The 21,524-nt window shown below is 42.5% G+C and overlaps 1 protein-coding gene across 2 annotated transcripts in view; it reads left to right on the forward strand.

Annotated features, from left to right (window-relative positions):
• Positions 1–21,524, forward strand: part of ASH1L (ASH1 like histone lysine methyltransferase) — a 162,366-nt gene that overhangs the window by 36,575 nt on the left and 104,267 nt on the right. For both annotated transcript variants that reach the window (XM_032767134.2, XM_032767135.2), the window contains exon 3: positions 15,773–20,411. In XM_032767134.2, coding sequence (XP_032623025.1) covers positions 15,773–20,411 — 4,639 coding nt within the window. The remainder of the gene's footprint in view (positions 1–15,772; positions 20,412–21,524) is intronic.

A 21,524-nucleotide genomic window follows, 5' to 3' on the forward strand; every position in this document is an offset into this window, starting at 1 on the left:
AGGCAATGGCTATGGAAACAAAAGACCTGTGTGCTAATCTTGAGTGTGGTGCTGAATTTGCTATATTTTTAGAACTTTCTCATCAGAATTTGAAATTAAGGTGGCTGTGAGTGCATATGCTAACTAAGCTATGTAGTGAACCAGGGGTAGGCAACCTATGGCACATGTGCCAAAGGTGGCATGCAAGCGGATTTTCAGTGGCACTCACACTGCCTGGGTCCTGGCCACTGGTCCGAGGGGCTCTGCATTTTAATTTAATTTTAAATGAAGCTTCTTAAACATTTAAAAAACCTTATTTACTTTACATACAACAATAATTTAGTTATACGTTATAGACTTACAGAAAGAGACCTTCTAAAAATGTTAAAATCTAATACTGCCTTGCAAAACCTTAAATTAGAATGAATAAACGAAGACTCGGCACACAGTTCTGGAAGGTTGCCGACCCCAGTAGTGAACATACATGTTTTCAAGCGCTCACTGAATCAGGCAGGGCTCCCAAGAAACCAATTAGCTGTCCGCTCAAACTCAACATGGATGAAACAGCTCTTAATCTCCCCTGTCCCAATCTCCCTCTCCCCTCCCCCCCCAAATCCTCCACACTACCCCCTTTCTTGGTCACCATGGACAGCATCAATATCGTGCCTGTTTCCCTGTTAGAATAGAAAAGCATGATTTCTTAGAACTACTGTGTCCTTCAAGCTCTTTCCTGAACACCTGTATCCTGCAAGCTAGAGCAATGCTTTTTTAATTTGTGCATGTGTACCACAGCACAATAATTTTTCTTGGTCTACGTAAAAATTCAGTTTGAGGTTTCAGATCCCATATAGACTTTATCTAAGATTATTCTATCTGGCTGTCAGGGAGGAAGTTTGGTTAGGCTTGGAGTTTTTAATAAAAATCTAGATTAAATTAAAAATCATACTGTGCTTTTTGGAACTGGATGAAGAATTGTTTTAGTTTAATTTAACCCTTGGCTATAAATGTTTCAAAACAAACAAAAACCTCAAACCAACACTACCCACACCAAACCCAAACCAGATTATATAGATATACATATTATGGAGGTGCCGGAAAAATGTCATAATGCCATGATATAAACACCTTGAATACTGCATGCAGTTCTCATCATCCCATATCAAAAAAGATGTGTTACACTCGAAAAAGTACAGAGAAGGGGAACAAAAATGATTAGGGATATGGAAGAACTTCCATATGAGGAGAGATTAAAAAGACTGAGACTGTTCATCTTAGAAAAGAGATGACTAAGGAGGGATATGATAGAGGTCTATAAAATCATGAATGGTGTGGAGAAAGTGAATAAGGAAGTTTTACCCCTCCATGTAACACAAGAACCATGAATCACTTAAGGAAATTAATAGGCAGCAGGTTTAAAACAAACATAAATACTTCTTCACACAATGCACTGTCAACCTGTGGAACTTGTGGACAGAGGATGTTGTTAAGGCAAAAGGTATAATTGGATTAATAAAAATTAAATAAATTCATGGAGCATAGGTGCATCAATGGCTATTACCCAAGATGGTTAGGGACTCAATGCCATGCCCCACATGACCCTAAACCTGTCATTGCCAAAAGCTGGGCCATGGGATGGATCAATTGATAATTGTCCCGTCTGTTCCCTCTGAAACATCTAGCACTGGCCATGGTTGGAAGACAGCATACTGAGCTAGATGAATTGTTGGTCTGACCCAGTATGGCCAGTCTTATGTGCTTATGACCATCTAGTCTCACCTCCTGTATAACACAGGTCATATTGATAAAAGCAAAGTAGTGCACATTGGAAAGCATAATCCCAACTATACATATAAAACGATGGGGGCTAATGTAGCGGTTACCACTCAAGAAAGAGATCTTGGAGTCATGTGACTAGTTCTCTGAAAACATCCACTCAATGTGCAGCGGCAGTCAAAAAAGCGAACAGAATGCTGGGAATAATTAAGAAAGGGATAGATAATAGGACAAAAAATATCATGTTGCCTCTATATAAACCCATGGTATACCCACGTCTTGAATACTGTAAAAGCAGCAGAGAATCCTGTGGCACCTTATAGACTAACAGACCTTTTGGAGCGTGAGCTTTCGTGGGTGAATACCTGCTTCGTCAGATGCAGGTAGTGGAAATTTCCAGGGGCAGGTATATATATGCTAGCAAGCAAGCTAGAGATAACGAGGTTAGTTCAATCAGGGAGGATGAGGCCCTGTTCTAGCCTTGAATACTGTGTGCAGATGTGGTCGCCCCATCTCAAAAAAAATATATGTCGAATTGGAAAGGTTTAGAAAAGGGCAACAAAATATTAGGGGTTATGAAAAGCTTCCATATGAGGAGAGATTAATAGACTGGGACTTTTTCAGCTTGAAAGAGATGGCTAAGGGTCTGACGCGGTCTATAAAATCTGATGTTAGAGAATAGGTAGAAATGTATACTACTTCTCGTAACTACAAGAACTAGGGTCACCAAATGAAATTAATAGGCAGCAGGTTTAAAACAAGAAGAAGAGGTAAGTATTTCTCACACAAAGCACAGTCAACCCCTGGTGAACTCCTCGCCAGAAGGATTGTGAAGGCCACGACTGTAACAGGTTCAAGAAGACTAGCTAAATTCATGCGGAGATAGTCCCATCAATGCTATACCCAGGATCGGGCAGAATGGTGTCCTAGCTCTGTTTGCCAAAGCTGGGAGTGAGCAACACGGAGTGATCACTTGAATTCTACCCTGTTCGTCCAGGCACCTGTAGGGCCGGATGCAACCAGTAGCAACTTAGGCGGTTCGCTGAAGCACTAGCATTGGGGGCGCATTTTCGGGACCTTCGGGTGGCATACGCCGCGCGGATCTTCAGCTGCCCTGGTTCATCGCATTGGGACATTAAGTGACGGTGAGCTGGGGCAGTGGGAGTGCAGGGAGGCCGCTGCAGCAAGTAAGGGGGGAGCAGCACGCAGGGGGAAATCCCCACTCCAGCTCACTCTCCTCCACCTCCTACGCTCCTCTCTCCCCTGAGCAGCCGCCCATCGACTTCTTGTCCCTAGCACCAGGCTGTGCTCGCACGGCGCCAAACCAATGTTTTGGCCGCAAGCTGATGGCGGGAGAGTGAGTCACAGGATCGATGCGTGGAGAGGAGGTGTGGCTGCAGAATGACTGGGCGGGAGCTGCCGCATGCTCCGAGCCGGGGGGAGCTGCCTGGTTTGGGGAAGTGGGGTGTTGCTCCAGTCAGAGAGGGAGAGGCCTGCTGGCAGGGGGGGCACCTCAGGGTGGAGGGGGGTGCGGAGAGCTGCCATAGGGCTCGGGGGTGGGGGGCAAGGTGGAAGTTTCGCCTAGGGCACAAAACATCTTTGCACCCGCCTTGGGCACCTGCCACTGTCGGAAGACAGGATACTGGGCTAGATGGGCCTTTTGTCTGATCCAGCAGGGCTGTTCTTATAGAACTTCCCTAAATTCATAGAGCATATCTTGTAGAAAAATATCCAACTTTGATTTTAAAATTTTGAGTGATGGAGAATCCACCATGACTTTTGGTAAATTGTTCCAATGGTTAATTACCCTCCCTGTTAAAAATTAATGCCTTATTTCCAGTCTGAATTTGTCTAGCCTGAACTTCCAGCCATTGGATTGTGTTATAACTTTCTCTAATCAATTGAAGAGCCCATTATTATTTGTTCCCCATGTAGTTACTTATAGACAGTAATCAAGTCACTCCTTAATGTTCTCTTTGTTAGACTCAAAGAGCTCAAATCTGTTTATCTTATACATCATGTTTTCTGATCCTTTAATCATTCTCTTCTCTGAGCCCTCTCCAATTTATCAACATCCTTCTTCAACTGCGGGCACCAGAACTGGACACAGTATTCCAGCAGCAGTTGCACCAATATATAGGGGTAAAATAAACTCTCTGCTCCTACTCGAGATTCCCGTTTATTCATCGCAGAATCGCATTAGCTCTTTTGGCTACAGTGTCTCATTGGGAGCTCATGTTCACCTGATTATCCATCCTGACCCCCAAATCTTTTTCAGAGGAGCTGCTTCCCAGGAAAGAGTTCCCCATCTGGTAAGTATGGCCTACATTCTTTGTTCCTAGATGTATACCTATACATTTAGCCATATTAAAGCGCATATTATTTGCTTGCACCAGTTTACCAAGAGATCTGGATTGCTTTGTGTTAGTGACTTGTCCTCTTCATTATTTACCACTCCACCATCTTTGTGTAATCTGAAATCATTATCAGTGATGATTTTGTTTTCTTCCACATCACTGATAAATATGTTAAATAGCATAGGACCAATAGCTGATCTCTCTGGGACCTCACTGAATGCACATCCGCTCGATGACAATTCCCTGTTTACAATTGCATTTTGAGACCTATCAGTTAGCCAGTTTTTAATCCATTTAACACGTGCCATGTTAATTTTATGTTCTAGTTTTTTAATCAAAATGTTGTGCAGTGCCAAAATCAAACACCGTACAGAAGTGTAAGTATATTATGTCAACAGTGTTACCTTTTTATCCTCCAAACTTGTAATTTAATCAAAAATGATATCAGGTTAGTTTGAAGGCTCTATTTTCCATGAGCGTACATGGATTTTCATTAATTACATTACCCCCTTTAAATCTTTATTAATCAAGTCTCGTGTCAGGTGCTCCATTATCTTGCTAGGAATTGATGTTTGGCTGAGAGGCCTATAATTACCTGGTTCATCCCATTTACCCTTTCTAAATATTGGCACAACACTAGCTTTCTTCCTGTCTTGTGGAACTAGGGTGACCAGATGTCCCGATTTTATAGGGACAGTCCTGATTTCTGAGTCTTTTTCTTATATAGGCTTCTATTACCTCCCACCTCCTGTCCTGATTTTTCACACTTGCTATCTGACCACTTTATGTGGAACTTTCCCCTGTGCTGCGAGACTTACTGAAAATCAGCATCAACAGTCAAACAAGCTGCCCACCAGCTCTTTTAAAACTCTTGGATGCAAGTTATCTGGACCTGCTGATTTAAAAATACCTAACTTTATTAGTTTTTGTTTAATGTCTTCTGGAGATCCTAGCGGAGTGGAAAGAATGTCACCACCCTATGATGAGACGAGATCTTCTGTTTTCCCCCAAATATAGAACTGAAATATTTATTGAATACTACTGCTTTTTCTACATTATTATGGATAATTCTACCTTTTCCATCTAGTAGTGGACCAATACCATTTTCTGGATTCTTTTTGTTCCAAATATATTTTTAAAATTCCTTCTTATTGTCCTTAATTCTGCTGGCCATAGATTCCTGCTTATGTACTTTTGCTTTACCTGTCAATTTTCTGCAATTCCTGACTTCTGATTTATATTCATTACTATCAACTTCCTCTTTCTTTCACTTGTTTTTTTTCAATCTAGCTGTCTTTTTTTTATAGCTGCCTTAACTTCCCCTCTAAACCAGGTTTATTTAACCATCAGTGCCTTCTTCCTCAGTTGTGGGATTTGGGGGCATCTAGTAAGTTGTTCTTAAATTATTCCCAATTATCATTCACATTTTTCTGATTAAATTCTTCCTTCCAGCTGATTTGGCTCATAATTGTTTTAAACTTTGTGAAATTGGCCCTGTTAAAACACCAAGTATTATTATTATTGGTGTGGACTTTATTCTCCTTGCACTTGATAAATGTGATCAAGTCATGAACACTTGTAACCAAGCTACTATTTTTTAGTTCTGTGATCTGTTAGGACAAGGCCTAATAAAAAAATTCCTCCATGTTGGATGCAACATACTTTGGGTTAGGAAATTGTCATCTATAACGTTTAGAAATTACAATGATGTTTTAGTACTGGCAGCATGAGACCCCCAGCATATGTCACTCAAATTGAAGTCCCCCATGATCATTCATCTTTTTTCCCTACACATTATGGATAGGAGTGTAAAGGGATAGTCTTCCTGTTCCCTGGTGGAATTTGGTAGTCTGTAGCAGACACCAACTGATACCCTATTTTCTGCTTTATCTGCTAGGACACTGAGAGAGAAGCTTTCATGATCACTTTCTTCCAAGTTATCAGTGACTCAGAAACAGTAATGCCATTTTTTATAGAGTTCCCCTCTCCCTCCTCTTTTGCTCACTCGATCCTTCCTAGATAGGTTGTAACCATTGATTTTAACATTCCAATCATGCAAATCATCCCTTCAAATTTCAGGAGTAGCAACTAGACTGAATTTATGGTCATAAATGAGCAATTCTAGTTCATCTTGTTTGTTACCCAGGCTCCTATAGATTGATGAATAGGCAATTAAAGATTGTTTTTCTCTTCATATCCTTAGGTTGTTTGATTGATTTTGTTCTCAACATCTCAATTTTTGTGCTGAATGCTCATATCCTCTCTCTTTTTACCATCCACTTTTACTATTCATTTAATGCCCACTTAACTATTCTAGTCAGCCTGTCTCCAAAAAAATTTATCCCCCTTCTACTGAGGCAGAGGCTATCCAAGCTTTACATCTGCCTCTCACTGTCGAAGGTATACCAGTTTTTCACAAAATCAAAACCCTGCTCCCTACAACATTTACCAAGCCAGAATCTGATATCTTCTATTTTCCTTTTTTTGTTTGTTTTTGTGTTTGTACAGCATCTAGCACATGGGGCTCTTAGGTGCGCAATAATATAAATAATTAATAGGGCAGTGCCACTTACTTCTTAACTTTTATTAATAATTTAGTGATCCTTTCATTGCACTTGCTTAAGGCTTTCAAAAGTTGAGGTGGGGAAGAGAAGAGAGATTCCAAAACAAAAAACTTGTTTCAAACAACAGTTGTTGTTGCTAAGTAAGATCAATGTTATGTCATTTACAAAACACGAGCATTTATTTAATGGTAAAGAAAGCCTAGTTAAGTATATCCTAAATCTTACACTCCTTACGTAAACATACACATTATTCTTATTGAGTATTATTAATTTTCATTGCTTGCTATAGTTCAGTATTAGGTAATCATGCATGCTTATTTGACAGCTTCAGTGTGGACATCTTATCATGATTTAAAGTTATTAAAAATAAAATAAAAATAAGAACATATAGGCATAAATGGCAGTCCCTAAGTAAGACATCCAAGATGAGGTTTTTATCTGGGAATGTCTCCTGTTAGCTCTCTTTAGTAAAGACCCTTAATATTATACCTGGGTAATTTACGTTAGTTAGATCAACAGGAAAATAAGAAATACTTTCTTGAGTTATAAATCCCTATTTGCATCCATTAAAAACAGTGCAGACTTTTCAACCACATTATGCAACAAGGGGAAGTGAAATGCTAAATCAGCTGCATGTGGGCCAGCTTAGAACTGCAGAAACAAAAAAGGAAAGCAATAGTCTGGATATATATCAATAGGGCTGATGAACCTCGCCGAACAAACTATTGCACCTTTAAAATACTTTGCTCATTGAAAGCACACCCTGCTACGTTGTGGTTGGTCAGCCCAAGAGGAGAGAGCTTTGAATTACTCCTTTTCCATTTAAGGGAGCATATGGTTCCACTCTATGTTATTTTGGGAAATAAGAGTGGCATCTTGTTTAGTCTCCAGGCCGTAGGACAGATCATGGCTGCCCCCACAGCTGTCTGTTTTGTGTGCGCAAAGGAAAAAAGCTCCTCTGAAATGTGAAGCCCTAGTACAATTTACATAAGATTGCAGCTGCTGTGGAAAAGCTGGGCTCAGTCCCAAACTATTCTCCATATTACAAAATCCCTCTAGCACTAGTAGCTTCCAAAGCAAACAATTGAGAAGTTCCTAGAGGCATCAACCCTCTGAAACAGCAGGGCCTAGAGCAAGGGTGGGCAAACTTTTTAACCTGAGGGCCACATTGGGATTGCAAAACTGTCTGGAGGGCCAGGTAGGGAAGGCAGTGCCTCCCTAAACAGCCTGGCCCTCATCCCCTATCTGCCCCCTCCTACTTCCCGCAACCCTCAGAACCCCCAACCCATCCAACCCCCCCCGCTCCTTGTCCCCTAACCGCCCCCTCCTGGGACCCCCTGCCCCTAACCGCCTCCCGGGACCGCACTCCCTATCCAACCCCCCTGCTCCCAGTCTCCTGACTGCCCCGACCCCTATCCACACCCCAGCCCCCTGGGACCCCATGAGTATCCAGTCCCTCCTGCTCCCCGTCACCTGACTTCTATCCATACCCCTGCCAGGCCCCCTGGGACACCCATGCTTATGCAAACCCCCCGTTCCCTGTCCCCTAATGACTCCCCCCGAACCTCCGCCCCATCCAACTGCCCCCTGCTCCCTGTCCCCTGACTGCCTTCTGGAACCCCCTACCCCTTATCCAGCCCTCCGGCCTCCTTACCATGCCGCTCAGAGCAGCATGTTTGACAGCCGTGCCACGCAGACGGAGCTAGAAACGCTGCCGCTCTGCTCTGCAGGAGCGCGCAATCCCACTGCCCAGAGCGCTGCCCGCATGGCTGCAGGGGAGGAGGGACAGCAGGGGAGGGGGCGGTGGCTAACCTCCCCATCCGGGAGCTCAAGAGCCAGGCAGGACGGTCCCGTGGGGCAAATCCGGCCCGCAGGCCATAGTTTGCCAGCCTCTGGCCTAGAGGAATCTGACCCAATAGGTTTTTGCTTTAGAAAGGACTTTAATCAAGAACACATCACTGCTTTGTGGAAGGCTGTTTGATTTCTGGAGTCACTCCTTGGGCCAGCAGGGCAGTGAGCATTGTGTAAAGTGACATTCAGCTACTTGGGCCTAGTCTATGCAGAGATTTTTAGACAGTTCTCCCACCCTTGATCTAGCACAGGTACTCGCAAGGATCTAAACTGTAATGTAGGCTGGCCACAAACATATATACTGCCATGTTGTCTGACCTACTCTGAGCAATGTTTGATGGCATGGTTATTTGTTTATACTAGTATTCACACCATTGCTAGAACTCTTGGAGTTGGACTGATGCCAGATTAATAGTGGAAGACTTACCTAAATTATCAATGTAGATGCAGCCTGGGAGGCAGTTTGAAGATAGGTCTGCAACCAAGAGGTGGGAGGAAGTGGTAAATGAGTCCGGTTTCTTGGTTTAGTATTGATGGGCAATGAAGAGGTTAAAGTCTGCAACATTGCAGGAAGATCAGAAATTCTAGTTGTGCCTCCAAAGATTATCTGTATATTTTAGGTAATGATAAAGACCAAAGCCTTTGGTTGAAGAAAGTATTTGAAAATAATAAAATACTTAGTGCTCCAGTTATCATCAGCACTCACTTCACCTCTCTACAAAAGAAAAAGGACTGTAAGCTGTCTAAACTCCTACCTGACAAATGGGGCCACAACCGTGGTACCCTTAACCCACCCAGCAATATCGTCAATCTATCCAGCTACACACTCAGCCCAGAAGAAAAGTCTGTCCTATCTCGGGGACTCTCTTTCTGCCCTGCCACCCCCACCAACATGATACAGTTCTGTGGCTCTGGAAGCCTACTTTCGCCGTCTGCGACTCAAAGAATACTTCCAGGACAACACTGAACAGTGCACTGATACACAGGTACCCACCCACCAACAGCACAAGAAAAGAACTCCACATGGACTCCTCCTGAGGGTCGAAATGACAGTCTGGACCTATACATTGAATGCTTCCGCCGACGTGCACAGGCAGAAATCGTGGAAAAAACAACACCGCTTGCCTCATAACCTAAGTCGTGCAGAACGCAATGCCATCCACAGCCTCAGAAACCACCCTGACATCATCATCAAAGAGGCTGATAAAGGAGGTGCTGTTGTCATCATGAACAGGTCTGACTACCAAAGGAGGCTGCCAGACAACTCTCCAATACCAAATTCTACAGGCTACTTCCCTCAGATCCCACTGAGGAATACACTAAGAAACTGGACCATCTACTCAGGACACTCCCTACACTAACACCGGAACAAATCAACATACCCTTAGAGCCCCGACCAGGGTTATTCTCTCTACTACCCAAGATCCACAAACCCGGAAATCCTGGACGCCCCATCATCTCGGGCATTGGCACTCTCACTGAAGGACTGTCTGGATATGTGGACTCTCTACTCAGACCCTATGCCACCAGCACTCCCAGTTATCTCCGTGACACCACTGATTTCCTGAGGAAACTACACGCATTGGTCACCTCCCAGAAAACACACATCCTAGCCACCATGGATGTAGAGGCTCTCTACACAAACATCCCACACACAGATGGAATACAAGCTGTTAGGACAGTATCCCTGATGATGCCACAGCACAACTGGCTGCTGAGCTCTGTGCCTTTATACTCACACACAACTATTTCAAGTTTGATGACAACATATACCTCCAGATCAGTGGCACTGCTATGGCACCCGCATGGCCCACAATACGCCAATATTTTTATGGCTGACCTGGAACAACGCTTCCTCAGCTCTCGTCCACTCACGCCCCTTCTCTGCCTACGCTACATTGATGACATCTTCATCATCTGGACCCATGGGAAGGAGACTCTAGAAAATTCCACCACGATTTCAACAAACTTCCACCCCACCATCAGCCTCAGCCTGGACCAATCTACACGGGAGGTCCACTTTCTAGACACCGGTGCAAATAAGTGATGGTCACATTAACACCACCCTATATCGAAAACCTACCGACCGCTACGCCTACCTTCATGCCTCCAGCTTCCATCCCGGGCACATCACACGATCCATTGTCTACAGCCAAGCACTGAGGTACAACCGCATCTGCTCTAACCCCTCAGACAGAGACCAACACCTACAAAATCTCCACCAAGCATTTTCAAAACTACAATACCCGCACGAGGAAATTAGGAAACAGATCAACAGAGCCAGACGTGTACCCAGAAGCCTCCTACTGCAAGACAAACCCAAGAAAGAAACCAACAGAGGACTCCACTGGCCATCACATACAGCCCCCAGCTAAAACCCCTCCAACGCATCATCAGGGATCTACAACCCATCCTGGACAATGATCCCACACTTTCACGGTCTTGGGTGGCAGGCCAATCCTTGCCCACAGACAGCCTGCCAACCTGAAACGTATTCTCACCAGCAACTGCACACCGTACCATAGTAACTCTAGCTCAGGAACCAATCCATGCAACAAACCTCGATGCCAACTCTGCCCACATATCTACACCAGCGACACCATCACAGGACCTAACCAGATCAGCTTTCACACCTCTACTGCTAGAACAGGGCCTCACCCTCCCTGATTGAACTAACCTCGTTATCTCTAGCTTGCTTGCTAGCATATATATACCTGCCCCTGGAAATTTCCACTACCTGCGTCTGAAGAAGTGGGTATTCACCCACGAAAGCTCACGCTCCAAAACGTCTGTTAGTCTATAAGGTGCCACAGGATTCTCTGCTGCTTTTATCAGCTGTATGCATCACTTTTGAATTCCAGGGTCAAAGGGCTGTCAGCAGCTTGCCAACAGTCCCCTCTTCTAAAATGAGGAAGCTGTAGCTAATGGGAAGGAGGTTGGACTGTCCAGTCCAGAAGCAGCTAGGGTTAATGTGCTAGCCACTGATGCTACCAGATCTTGGGCTCAGAATGCTTTTTCACATTTGTTGTGTTGTAAAGGTGGACCAGCCACCAGTGTCATCACCCCTCTCCTATCACTGTGATCCTTCAGCTGCCCATCCTCGCTATCTCTTATCTATTGCGTTTCTTATTAATCTTCCCTTCCTCCTTTTCTGTTTCCACTTCTCTCTCACTCAGCTTCCCTTTAGGCATTCTTGTCTCTCACTCCTGCAACTTCTATTTCCCACCACTCCCCTCTCACACTTCAACTCCAAGTGCTCAGACACAAACTCCTAACCTTTGTAATATAAATTAAACAGTGTAAAACACATCTGCAAAGAAGACAACATTAAATGCATTAAGATGGTTGCAATACTTCCTGTGCAATCATACAATCTTGCTATTGCAACCCTTGTCCTCCTCTCTCATTCTCCATACCCTTGTTCTTTATCTTTAGTCAAATTATAAGCACTTCAGGGCAGGACCCATGTGTCTTTGTTGTTAGGAAGGCAATTTACCACACTTTTGGGTGCTGTGGAGCAAATAATGAGTTATGAGAGACTAAAACAATCATAAAAATAGATAATTGTTCAAACCTTAGTAATGGTATATGTTTATAAGCAGGAGGAGGACTCCCTTTGATGTTGAGAGATCTGTGAAGTGAAAAGCCTTATTACCTCAGCAGTATTCCCAGGTTCATCTAGGAACATTTTAGAAATCACTTTTTTAAATTATCCAAATTATTTAACTTTTTAAAATCCTACCTTTGTTTGAACACCAGACACTTTTTGCAGTAAAGAAACTTCAGGCATTAAATATATTTTGATTGGTTGAGCTCTGAAGTAATTGATAATGGGGAAAGGTAGTGAAATACTGTCTTTGCAGTTCAGTTGACTGTTTACATGGTTCAGCAAGTTAATCATTCAGACAACAGCATGTGAGTGATTTATTTTTATTTACATAAATCACTTTGATGTCACCATCCCTCAATTATTTAACATTCCAGAGAATAGGGTAAACAAAGAGCTGTTCTGTTGATCCAGGTTATAAATGTTGCCTTTCATAATGGGTTTGTAACTACACTAGCAGTCTATTGATATAGAAGTCTCCTAGGGAGACAAAATGTTCTCAATATCAAGATGTCTCTGTTAACTGGATTTGTTTTATTTTATATCCAATTAACAAAATGAAATTGGTTTGCAAAAACTATATGTTAAACCAGATCTTTTCTGTTAACGTACCTGTGATTAATTGATTTTTTTTTTAACTGTAAAATTAAAAATACTTGGTTTCCAAACTAGGACAGAGGCTTGGTTTCTGGAGTTGCAGGCAAAAATAAAGGTTTCTTCCAACCTCTTGTCTTTAATTCAGCAGCAGTTTCAGTTTATTTCCCCCCACCCCTGTGTTTGACAGTTATTTTCTATGAGCTTGAAATATGCACTCACTCAGGACGAGGAAGAAGCTTTTCAGGATGAGTGCCATCAATTTCTGCAAAATCTGTGGTCGTTGAATAACAAAGTTTCAAGATCTTGACCTCCCCTCCCACTGAAGACTAGTTTGATCTGCACCTTTCTCCAAGAATATATTGCAGGCAATCAAAACCTGTGCACATGCTTTGGGACTTGGTCCAAATTAGTACATGACTTGAAGAGGACAGTTTGAAACAACTTTTTAAATGTGACCTGGGGGTAAACTAAGTGCAGTGCTGTTTTCCTAAATCTGCCAACAGACACATGAAGTATCTACTGCTGCTCAGAGCTTTCCAACTTGCAACAAAATGAAAATTGATCAGCCTTCTCCATTTTCACTGCTGCTGTTCAGATCCTTTTTGGAAAATATTCCAGTTTTGTGAAACTGACAGGAATCAAATCAATTTTGCTACAATGCTCTGAGTTGAACCGCAGTAGAGGCAGGTGCTGGAACTATTCACGGAGGAGCAGGACCTACAAGAGAGAGTTGGGAAAAGGGTAGAGTAGCTGAGGCACCTTTCTGAAGAAAACAAGCCCTGGGTTTGAAGGAGGGACACAGGCATATATGGAGAGTGAGAATGTGCACCTTCGGGTCCCTTCTGACAGAGGATTTGCAAGGGGAGGCCTTCCAATTTATCACTCTTGCTAGCCAAAGACTTTTACAAAATATGGCAAACTGAGCAGGGTCCCAGGACAAGATTTCTAGTATAATTCCCTATCCCAGCAGTTCAAGGGGGCAGGGATTGCCTCTCAGTTTGGTTTTGCCCCAGATAGTGAGGTCTCAAATATTTCACTGTCTAGTAAAACTTCCAAGTCCTATGTATGGGAGCATGGGTGGGTATAAAAGGGGAGAGATTGATGGGATACATTAGAAAGAGAAGTGCAGCATGTAAAGAGATATTGGAGAGGAAGGGAGAAACATGAAATATCAGGTAGGAGTCAGAGTCCACAACGAATCAAAAGGGAAAGAACGCTGTAGGAGGAATGGAGAAAGAGAAGGAAAAGAGGAAATAGACTATTGACTAAAATTTTTGAAAATAGGAGCCACAAATTAGGCTCCTAGGTGGCAGTGGACTGGGTCATAGGCAGTTATGCCTAGTGGTCATAATCCGAGTGCCAGAGACAAGGGGCGAGACAGAGTTGAAGACAGGAATCAGAATCGAGGGTCAGGACTGAAGTCAGAGCCCACATGCCAGAGCCAGGGGTTGAGATGGAGTCAGAGTCAAAGCTGAGGGTCAGAGCTGGATTACCAGGAGTCAGGGATGGCAGAAGCAGAGCTGGTTCTGAGGCAGGAGCAAGGCTGGGTGCAGAACAGGGTCTGGGTTGGAGATGTGGAGGAGCAGGAGCAGGAGCAGGCTCAGAGAGACAGGCTTAGGGAGGCAGAGTCCCATGGGCATGGGCATTGAGCAGCCAGCGAGTAGCTGCTGCTGCTAGGTTTAAGAGCTGGCCTGCTGGCTTCCTCAGCCAGTCAGGCAAGGTGGTCCATCAGGCTGCCTGGCTGGCTCATTAAGGTGTCAGGGGTACTGAGCAGGTGCAGCTGAGGGCCTTACTCCTGACACCAAGTCCATATATAGGTGCCTTAGTTATGGGATTTTCAATAGTGCTTAAGTGAATTAGGAGCACAAATCCCATTGACTTTACATGAACATAGGAGCCTAAATTTAGACTCCTTTTTCTAATCAAAATTTTGGCTGCTCAAAACTGCATAAAAGAGTGGGTAAAGCCAGGAAGGGAAAAAAGGTCTATCAAAAGCACGATACTGTAAGTAAGACTGGTCAAAAAGAACACTGCTAATATATTATAATTACTCAATTAACATCACTGGTATATCTCAGCAATTTTGTTTTTCAGTATTTGAGGAGCTCTATTGCTTGTTACCTCCTGTTCACCAAATAATATTAAATTAGTTATGGTGACATTTGAATATATTCAACAAATATTTTTTCTGCTATTTGGCCAGCCCAAGTTAGTTTTGTAAAATTTATTAAATACAAAATTGATTGTCAATTAAGTACAGTAAAAATAAACAGTGTACAATTTTTCTATTAATTTAAATGTCAGGGGGATGATGTTGGGTGGGCATGGTAGCACCAATATTTTTCACCCTGGATAGTAGGCTTAATCCTCAGGCCAGTAGGTGTCAGGTAAGTTTCTTCAAACCTTGTACTTTCTACTTCATTACCTGATAATTATAAGAAATGAGTGTCAGTTCCTCCCCCAGCTCCCAACAGAAGTTAATACATCTCATGCATTTCTAGTATCTCTATTGGGAGCGGTATATAAAAGGTGAAAATCCTCTGTAAGGAAAAGGTTAATTTACTGGAACATCCCCCAAAACGTTTAGTGATGTAATGGATTATTGTATTAGCATAGCTTTTCCCTTCTCGAGACTACATTTCAAATATAGTTAGAGCCACAGCTGCAAATAATTTTGGTAGTCTCTAGTCCTCATTTTTCCAGTGCACAAACCACCATGCAGTTCAGTATATTTTAGCACAGTTAGCAGTCTACTGTGCTGAAAGCCCATGACTACTCCAATCAATAGAACAGATTAAATTACTTGGACTGGGTTTTGTGAAGGTGTGTGGGTGATAGCTGTTTTATAAAAGCCTGTATTTGTCCACTGAAATGTGTTCTTTTAAAAATGATACAGTTCATTGAGATGCAACATCTCATTCATAATGATCCCTTATGAAACAGCAATGATTAATTACATCAACGCTATAGGGTAGTATAATTAGAGAAAACTGACTTTTGTTTTTACTTGGTTTCTAAAGTATTTTTCTTATTTAAACTTTTAGGACCCTTCAGAGTTTTGCAAGAAAGCTGGAGAAATTGCAACAGTTGAATTCCGTGCTGAGGAAGACATACAAGGAGAAACCAGTCTTGTACCTAAGAAGTTTTCTCCACTACCCACTGAAATGACAGATTATGTAAAGTCAACTCCTCCTTCTCTTGTTGGTAGCCGTGATCCTGACTTGAAAGATAGAGCACAAATTAATGGAGCAACAACTGTAACAGAAAAATTGGCTCAACTGATTGCAATTTGCCCCCCCTCAAAGTCTTCCAAAACCAAGCAGAAGAAGCTAGGAACTGGATCTCCATCTGGGTTGGTTAAAAACTCTGGGAAGAAGCTACCAGGAACTGGAACTGCAGCTGGACTGGTTAACAAGGATTTAGTAAAGAAATTTCCAGGAACTGGCATTGCTGCTGGATTGGTTAACAAGGACTCAGGGAAGAAGCCACTGGGGACTGGCACTGCAGCCATATTGGTTAACAAAGACTCTGGGAAGAAGCCACCAGGGATTGGCTCTTTAGCTGGATTAATTAACAAGGACTGTGGAAAGAGGCCACCAGGGATTGGCTCTCCATCTGGATTACTTAACAAGGACTCTGGGAAGAAGCAGCCAGTGACTAACTCTGTGGCTGGATTAGTTAATAAGGACTCTGTGAAGAAACCACCAGGGATTGGCAACCCAACAGGAATGGTTAACAAGGAGTTGGGGAAGAAGTTGCTGGGGATTGGTACCCCAGTGGGACTGGTAAATAAAGAGTCAGGGAAGAAGCTTCTGGGGATTAGCACCCCAGCAGGATTGATTAACAAAGACTCTGGGAAGAAGTTGCTAGGGATTGGCACCCCAGTGGGACTAGTTAACAAGGACTCTGGGAAGAAACTGCCAGGGATTGGCATTTCATCAGGATTAACTAACAAGGACTCTGGAAGTCTGAAAGCTGATTCTCTCAGTCCTGCCTCGGAGCCCTTCAGGCTTTCTTGCAGTACAAACCTCCATAATCTTGAAAGCCATGAGACTACAGAATTATTGAAAGATAATATCAGCAGTAAAACTTTTGAGAAACATATAAGACAGAATAAAGACAATATCTTGGAAAAGATTTCATTTCGAAAAGAAGTTGCTGGTATAGACAAAGAAATATTTAATGAAGGAACCTGTATTCAGCAGGACAGTTTCCAATCCAATGAAAAGGGGACTTATGAAACATCTAAGCATGAAAAGCAGCTTCCAGTATATTGCACTTCACCAGACTTCAGAACAGGAGGCGCTTCAGATGTATCTACAGCAAAGTCCCCATTTAGTGCTGTTGGAGAAGGAAACCTCCCATCACCCTCACCCACAGTGTCTGTTACTACCTTAAACAGGAGCCCCACAGCAACCACCTCTCAGTTAGCTTCAAATCCATCACATACAAGTACCACCACAACAGATGTCTTAGAAGGAATTTCTGAGCAGATTGGGAAGACTCAGTTTTCTTCGAACAGTACACTTCTGAACCTGAACAGGTCATTGAGTCACAGTCTGAGCACTGATTTTAAAGGTGTGGATAAAGAATTAAATGATTCAAAAGCCACACACACAGACACAACAAGAACTAGTCCCTCCATAGGGAAAAAAAACAGTCTGGCAACTGAATCAAATGTTCGTGCTACCGTCACCTCCTCAGTGGTTAGCTTCACAAGTTTGTTTAATACCAAACAGTTTCTAAAGATTGGTGCAATAACTGCATCAGGGAAACCTTGCCAAGGAGCTGATGACCTGAGTGCTACTCAGTCAAAATGTTTAAAGAAAAGAAAAGGAAGGAAACCACGATGGACTAAAGTGGTGTCTAGAAACATATGTCAGCCTCCAAAGGGTCTAGAGTTAGAAAGGTCAGAGCTTTTTAAAAACATTTCATGCACTGCACTATCAAACAGTAGTCTGGAGCAGGCTAAATTCTTGAAAAATATAGGGTCAACTTCATTTATAGAGCATGAATTTGTCAAACATCAGTTGCCAAAACTGAGCAAATCTAGCAGCGGACAGTCTCTTGTTCTGTTAACTGAAGCTGACAAACAGACTCAAAAATTCTATAGTACTCACAAACAGCCCTCCAGTGTGTGTGTGTCAGGTGACATCTTACCAGAAATTTATAAGCCCAAAAGAGGAAGGCCTAAATCAAAGGAGATGCCCCAGCTGGAAGGTCCCCCAAAGAGAACCCTAAAAATTCCAGCATCAAAAGTCTTCTCAGTGCAGTCAAAGGAAGAGCAAGAGCCTCCTGTCCTGCAGCCAGAGATAGAAATTCCCTCCCTAAAACAAAACTTAACAAGACAGACTTTTCCTAAGAAGAGAGGGAGACCTAAAAGACAGATCAGATCAGGTGTTAAAATGAAACCACCTATTCTGTCTGTGGCATCTTTTGTTGCTACAGATAATTCAAACAAAATGGAATCTGAAAGTGATCAGCAATGTAGTGGGGATTTTTTTGAGAGGAAGGACCAAGTCAGAGGTCCAGACGAAGCTCAGAAAACGATGTGTAGCATGAGAGATGTTGAGGTAGAATCAGATAGGAAAGTTACCAAGAGAAGTAATGGACAATTAATGAAAACAATTATCCGAAAAATAAACAAAATGAAAACTCTGAAGCGAAAAAAGCTTTTGAATCAAATCCTCTCTAGCACAGTGGAGCCAAATAACAAAGGGAAAGTGCAATCAAAACTCCACAATACTGTGTCAACCCTTGCTGCCACATTTGGTTCAAAATTAGGCCAGCAGATAAATGTCAGCAAGAAAGGAACCATTTACATAGGAAAGAGGAGAGGTAGGAAACCTAAAGCTGTCCTAAATGGTATTTTAACTAGTAATTCTGCCAGTTTAACTGTTCTTGAGAATACTACCCAGCAAACAGCGGGGACAATACTGGGACAAGTACTTCCTCCTTTGCTGCCTTCAGCAGCTAGTAATTCAGAGGTTCTTCCATCTCCAGTGTGCTCTCAGTCTTCTGCAGCAAGTGGGGGGCAGAGCCCTGTCAGCAGTGATGCAGGATTTGTTGAGCCCAGTTCAGTGCCATATTTACATCTACACTCCAGACAAGGAAGTGTAGTTCAGACCGTTGCAATGAAAAAGGCCTCCAAGGGAAGGAGGAGATTATCTCCTCCTACTTTACTGCCAAACTCTCCTTCTCACTTAAGTGAACTGACATCTCTGAAGGAAGCCACTCCTTCACCAGTTAGTGAGTCTCACAGTGATGAGACAGTTCCCAGTGACAGTGGAATAGGAACAGATAATAACAGTACTTCAGACCGAGCAGAGAAATTCTGTGGGCAGAAGAAGAAAAGACATTCATTTGAGCACGTTTCCCTCATTTCCCCTGAAACCTCAACAGTTTTAAGTAGCCTGAAAGAAAAACATAAACATAAATGTAAGCGCAGGGGTCATGATTACCTCAGCTACGATAAAATGAAAAGACAGAAGCGAAAAAGGAAAAAGAAATATCCTCAGCTCCGAGGTAGGCAAGACCCTGATTTCCTTGCTGAGTTAGAGGAACTAATAAGTCGTTTGAGTGAAATTAGAATAACTCACAGAAGTCATCATTTTATACCCCGAGACCTACTGCCTACTATTTTTAGGATAAACTTTAATAGCTTCTATACTCATCCAACGTTTCCTTTAGATCCTTTGCACTACATTCGAAAACCTGATTTAAAGAAGAAGAGAGGCAGACCCCCCAAGATGCGGGAGGCTATGGCAGAAATGCCTTTCATGCATAGTCTTAGTTTTCCTCTTTCCAGTACTGGATTCTATCCCTCTTATGGCATGCCTTATTCTCCTTCTCCCCTTGCAGCTACTCCAATAGGATTAGGTTATTATGGAAGGTATCCTCCAACTCTTTATCCTCCACCACCTTCTCCTTCTTTTACTACCCCACTGCCACCACCTTCTTACATGCATACAGGCCATTTGCTTCTTAATCCCGCCAAATACCACAAGAAGAAGCATAAGCTTCTACGTCAAGAAGCCTTCCTCACAACTAGCAGGACTCCACTCCTCTCTATGAGCACCTACCCCAGTGTTCCACCTGAAATGGCTTATGGCTGGATGCTTGAACATAAACACAGACATCGTCATAAACATAGAGAACATCGTTCTTCAGAGCAACCACAGGTTTCCATGGACACTATAACAGCTAACAGCTCTTCCAGAACAGTCCTGGAATCCTTGAAGCGCTACAGATTTGGCAAGGAGGCTGTTAGTGAGAGATATAAACATAAAGAGAAGCACAGATGTCATATGTCTTGTCCACACCTTTCGCCTTCAAAGGGTTTGCTAAGCAGAGAGGAACAGTGGGTCAGGAGAGAGCCTTCAGAGTCTAATTCATTAGCATTGGGATTACAAACACCATTACAGATAGACTGTTCTGAAAACTCTGCAGGTCTGTCCTTGGGAGGATTTACCCCTAGCTCTGAGCCAGCTACCAGTGATGAACACACAAATCTTTTCACAAGTGCAATAGGCAGCTGCAGAGTCACTAACTCTACCAGCACTAGTGGACGTAAAAAATTAACTGATGGCCCTGGACTCTTCAGTGCACAGGAAGCTTCACTCAGCCGACCTCTCAGAAAGGACCCATTGCCTTCTATTGAAAAGGCACTACAGTCACTATCAGGTAGGAGAGCTACCTCCCTTCTCATTGATGGTATTACTATATTATTGTATTCCATATCTAATAAGATAATTTTAAAAGATTTGGTGGTAAAAGTTATATTAGCTTATAAAATTTTTCCTATATTAGCAAACTACCAGCATAATGGAGTTTTGAAATGCTGTTTTTCACTTTGAGCATCTCCACTATATTGGAATACTGTCCTATACCGTACTGATACAGTGTATTGTACTTTCTTATACACAGAGACACTATCAAGATTACCTAAGTGGAATTTCACACAATCCTTTATTATTGTTTTGCTGTAACAGTACTGTCATTATGATTAAGGATGCACTTTCATTATAAGCTCCTATTTTTCAGCACTTCTAACTCTCTGGGAAAATTGTTCTTTGGATTGAAATTTCTCATGCTTGATTCCAGTCTAAAAGTGAAGTGTGTTGGTTTTTTTTGTTTGTGTGTGTTTGTTTAATTTGGTAACATTTTGTTTGGCTGGTTTTGAGCTAGCCAGTAATGCACTTTTTTTCCCCTGTGCTGTAAGAAAATGTTCAGATTTTTCTTTACTCTTATAAACTCAGTTCAGTTTTTAAAGTATGGTAATAGTTATAAAAGTAACTATATAAAATTAGCACCTTTTTGTACAACAGATCCTTTATCCTTTTGTGTTTGTAAATCATATCTACTTGCTTAACCAAATAAAATATTTTTTTTCTATTTTACTCTCCATGGTACTATAGAGTCAATGCAGTTATGGGAGAGTCAGCTGGATTCTTTAATACTCTGTGCATCAACAGAATTGTTAACTAAATGCCAATTGCAGAATCTTTATTACTGGTGACTAGGCAGTTGGTGTGCTTTGACTGCTGCTTATCATCATAAGCTCTTGGTTATTTTGTGCTGTCATCTGTTTGTTGTATCCTCCTGTTGTCTCTCATATTATATTTAGGCTTTGTCTACACTAGACTTTTGTTGGTAAAACTTTTGTCATTCAGGAGTGTGATTAAAAACACGCCCCCGAATGACAGAAGTTTTACTGACAAAAAGCGCCAGAGTGAACAGTACTTTGTCGGGAGGAGAGCTCTTCTGCTGACAAAGCTGCTGCCTCTCGTTGGGGGT

This window comes from Chelonoidis abingdonii, chromosome 11, assembly GCF_003597395.2.
Source record: "Chelonoidis abingdonii isolate Lonesome George chromosome 11, CheloAbing_2.0, whole genome shotgun sequence".
In the NCBI taxonomy this organism is placed as follows: Eukaryota; Metazoa; Chordata; order Testudines; family Testudinidae; genus Chelonoidis; species Chelonoidis abingdonii.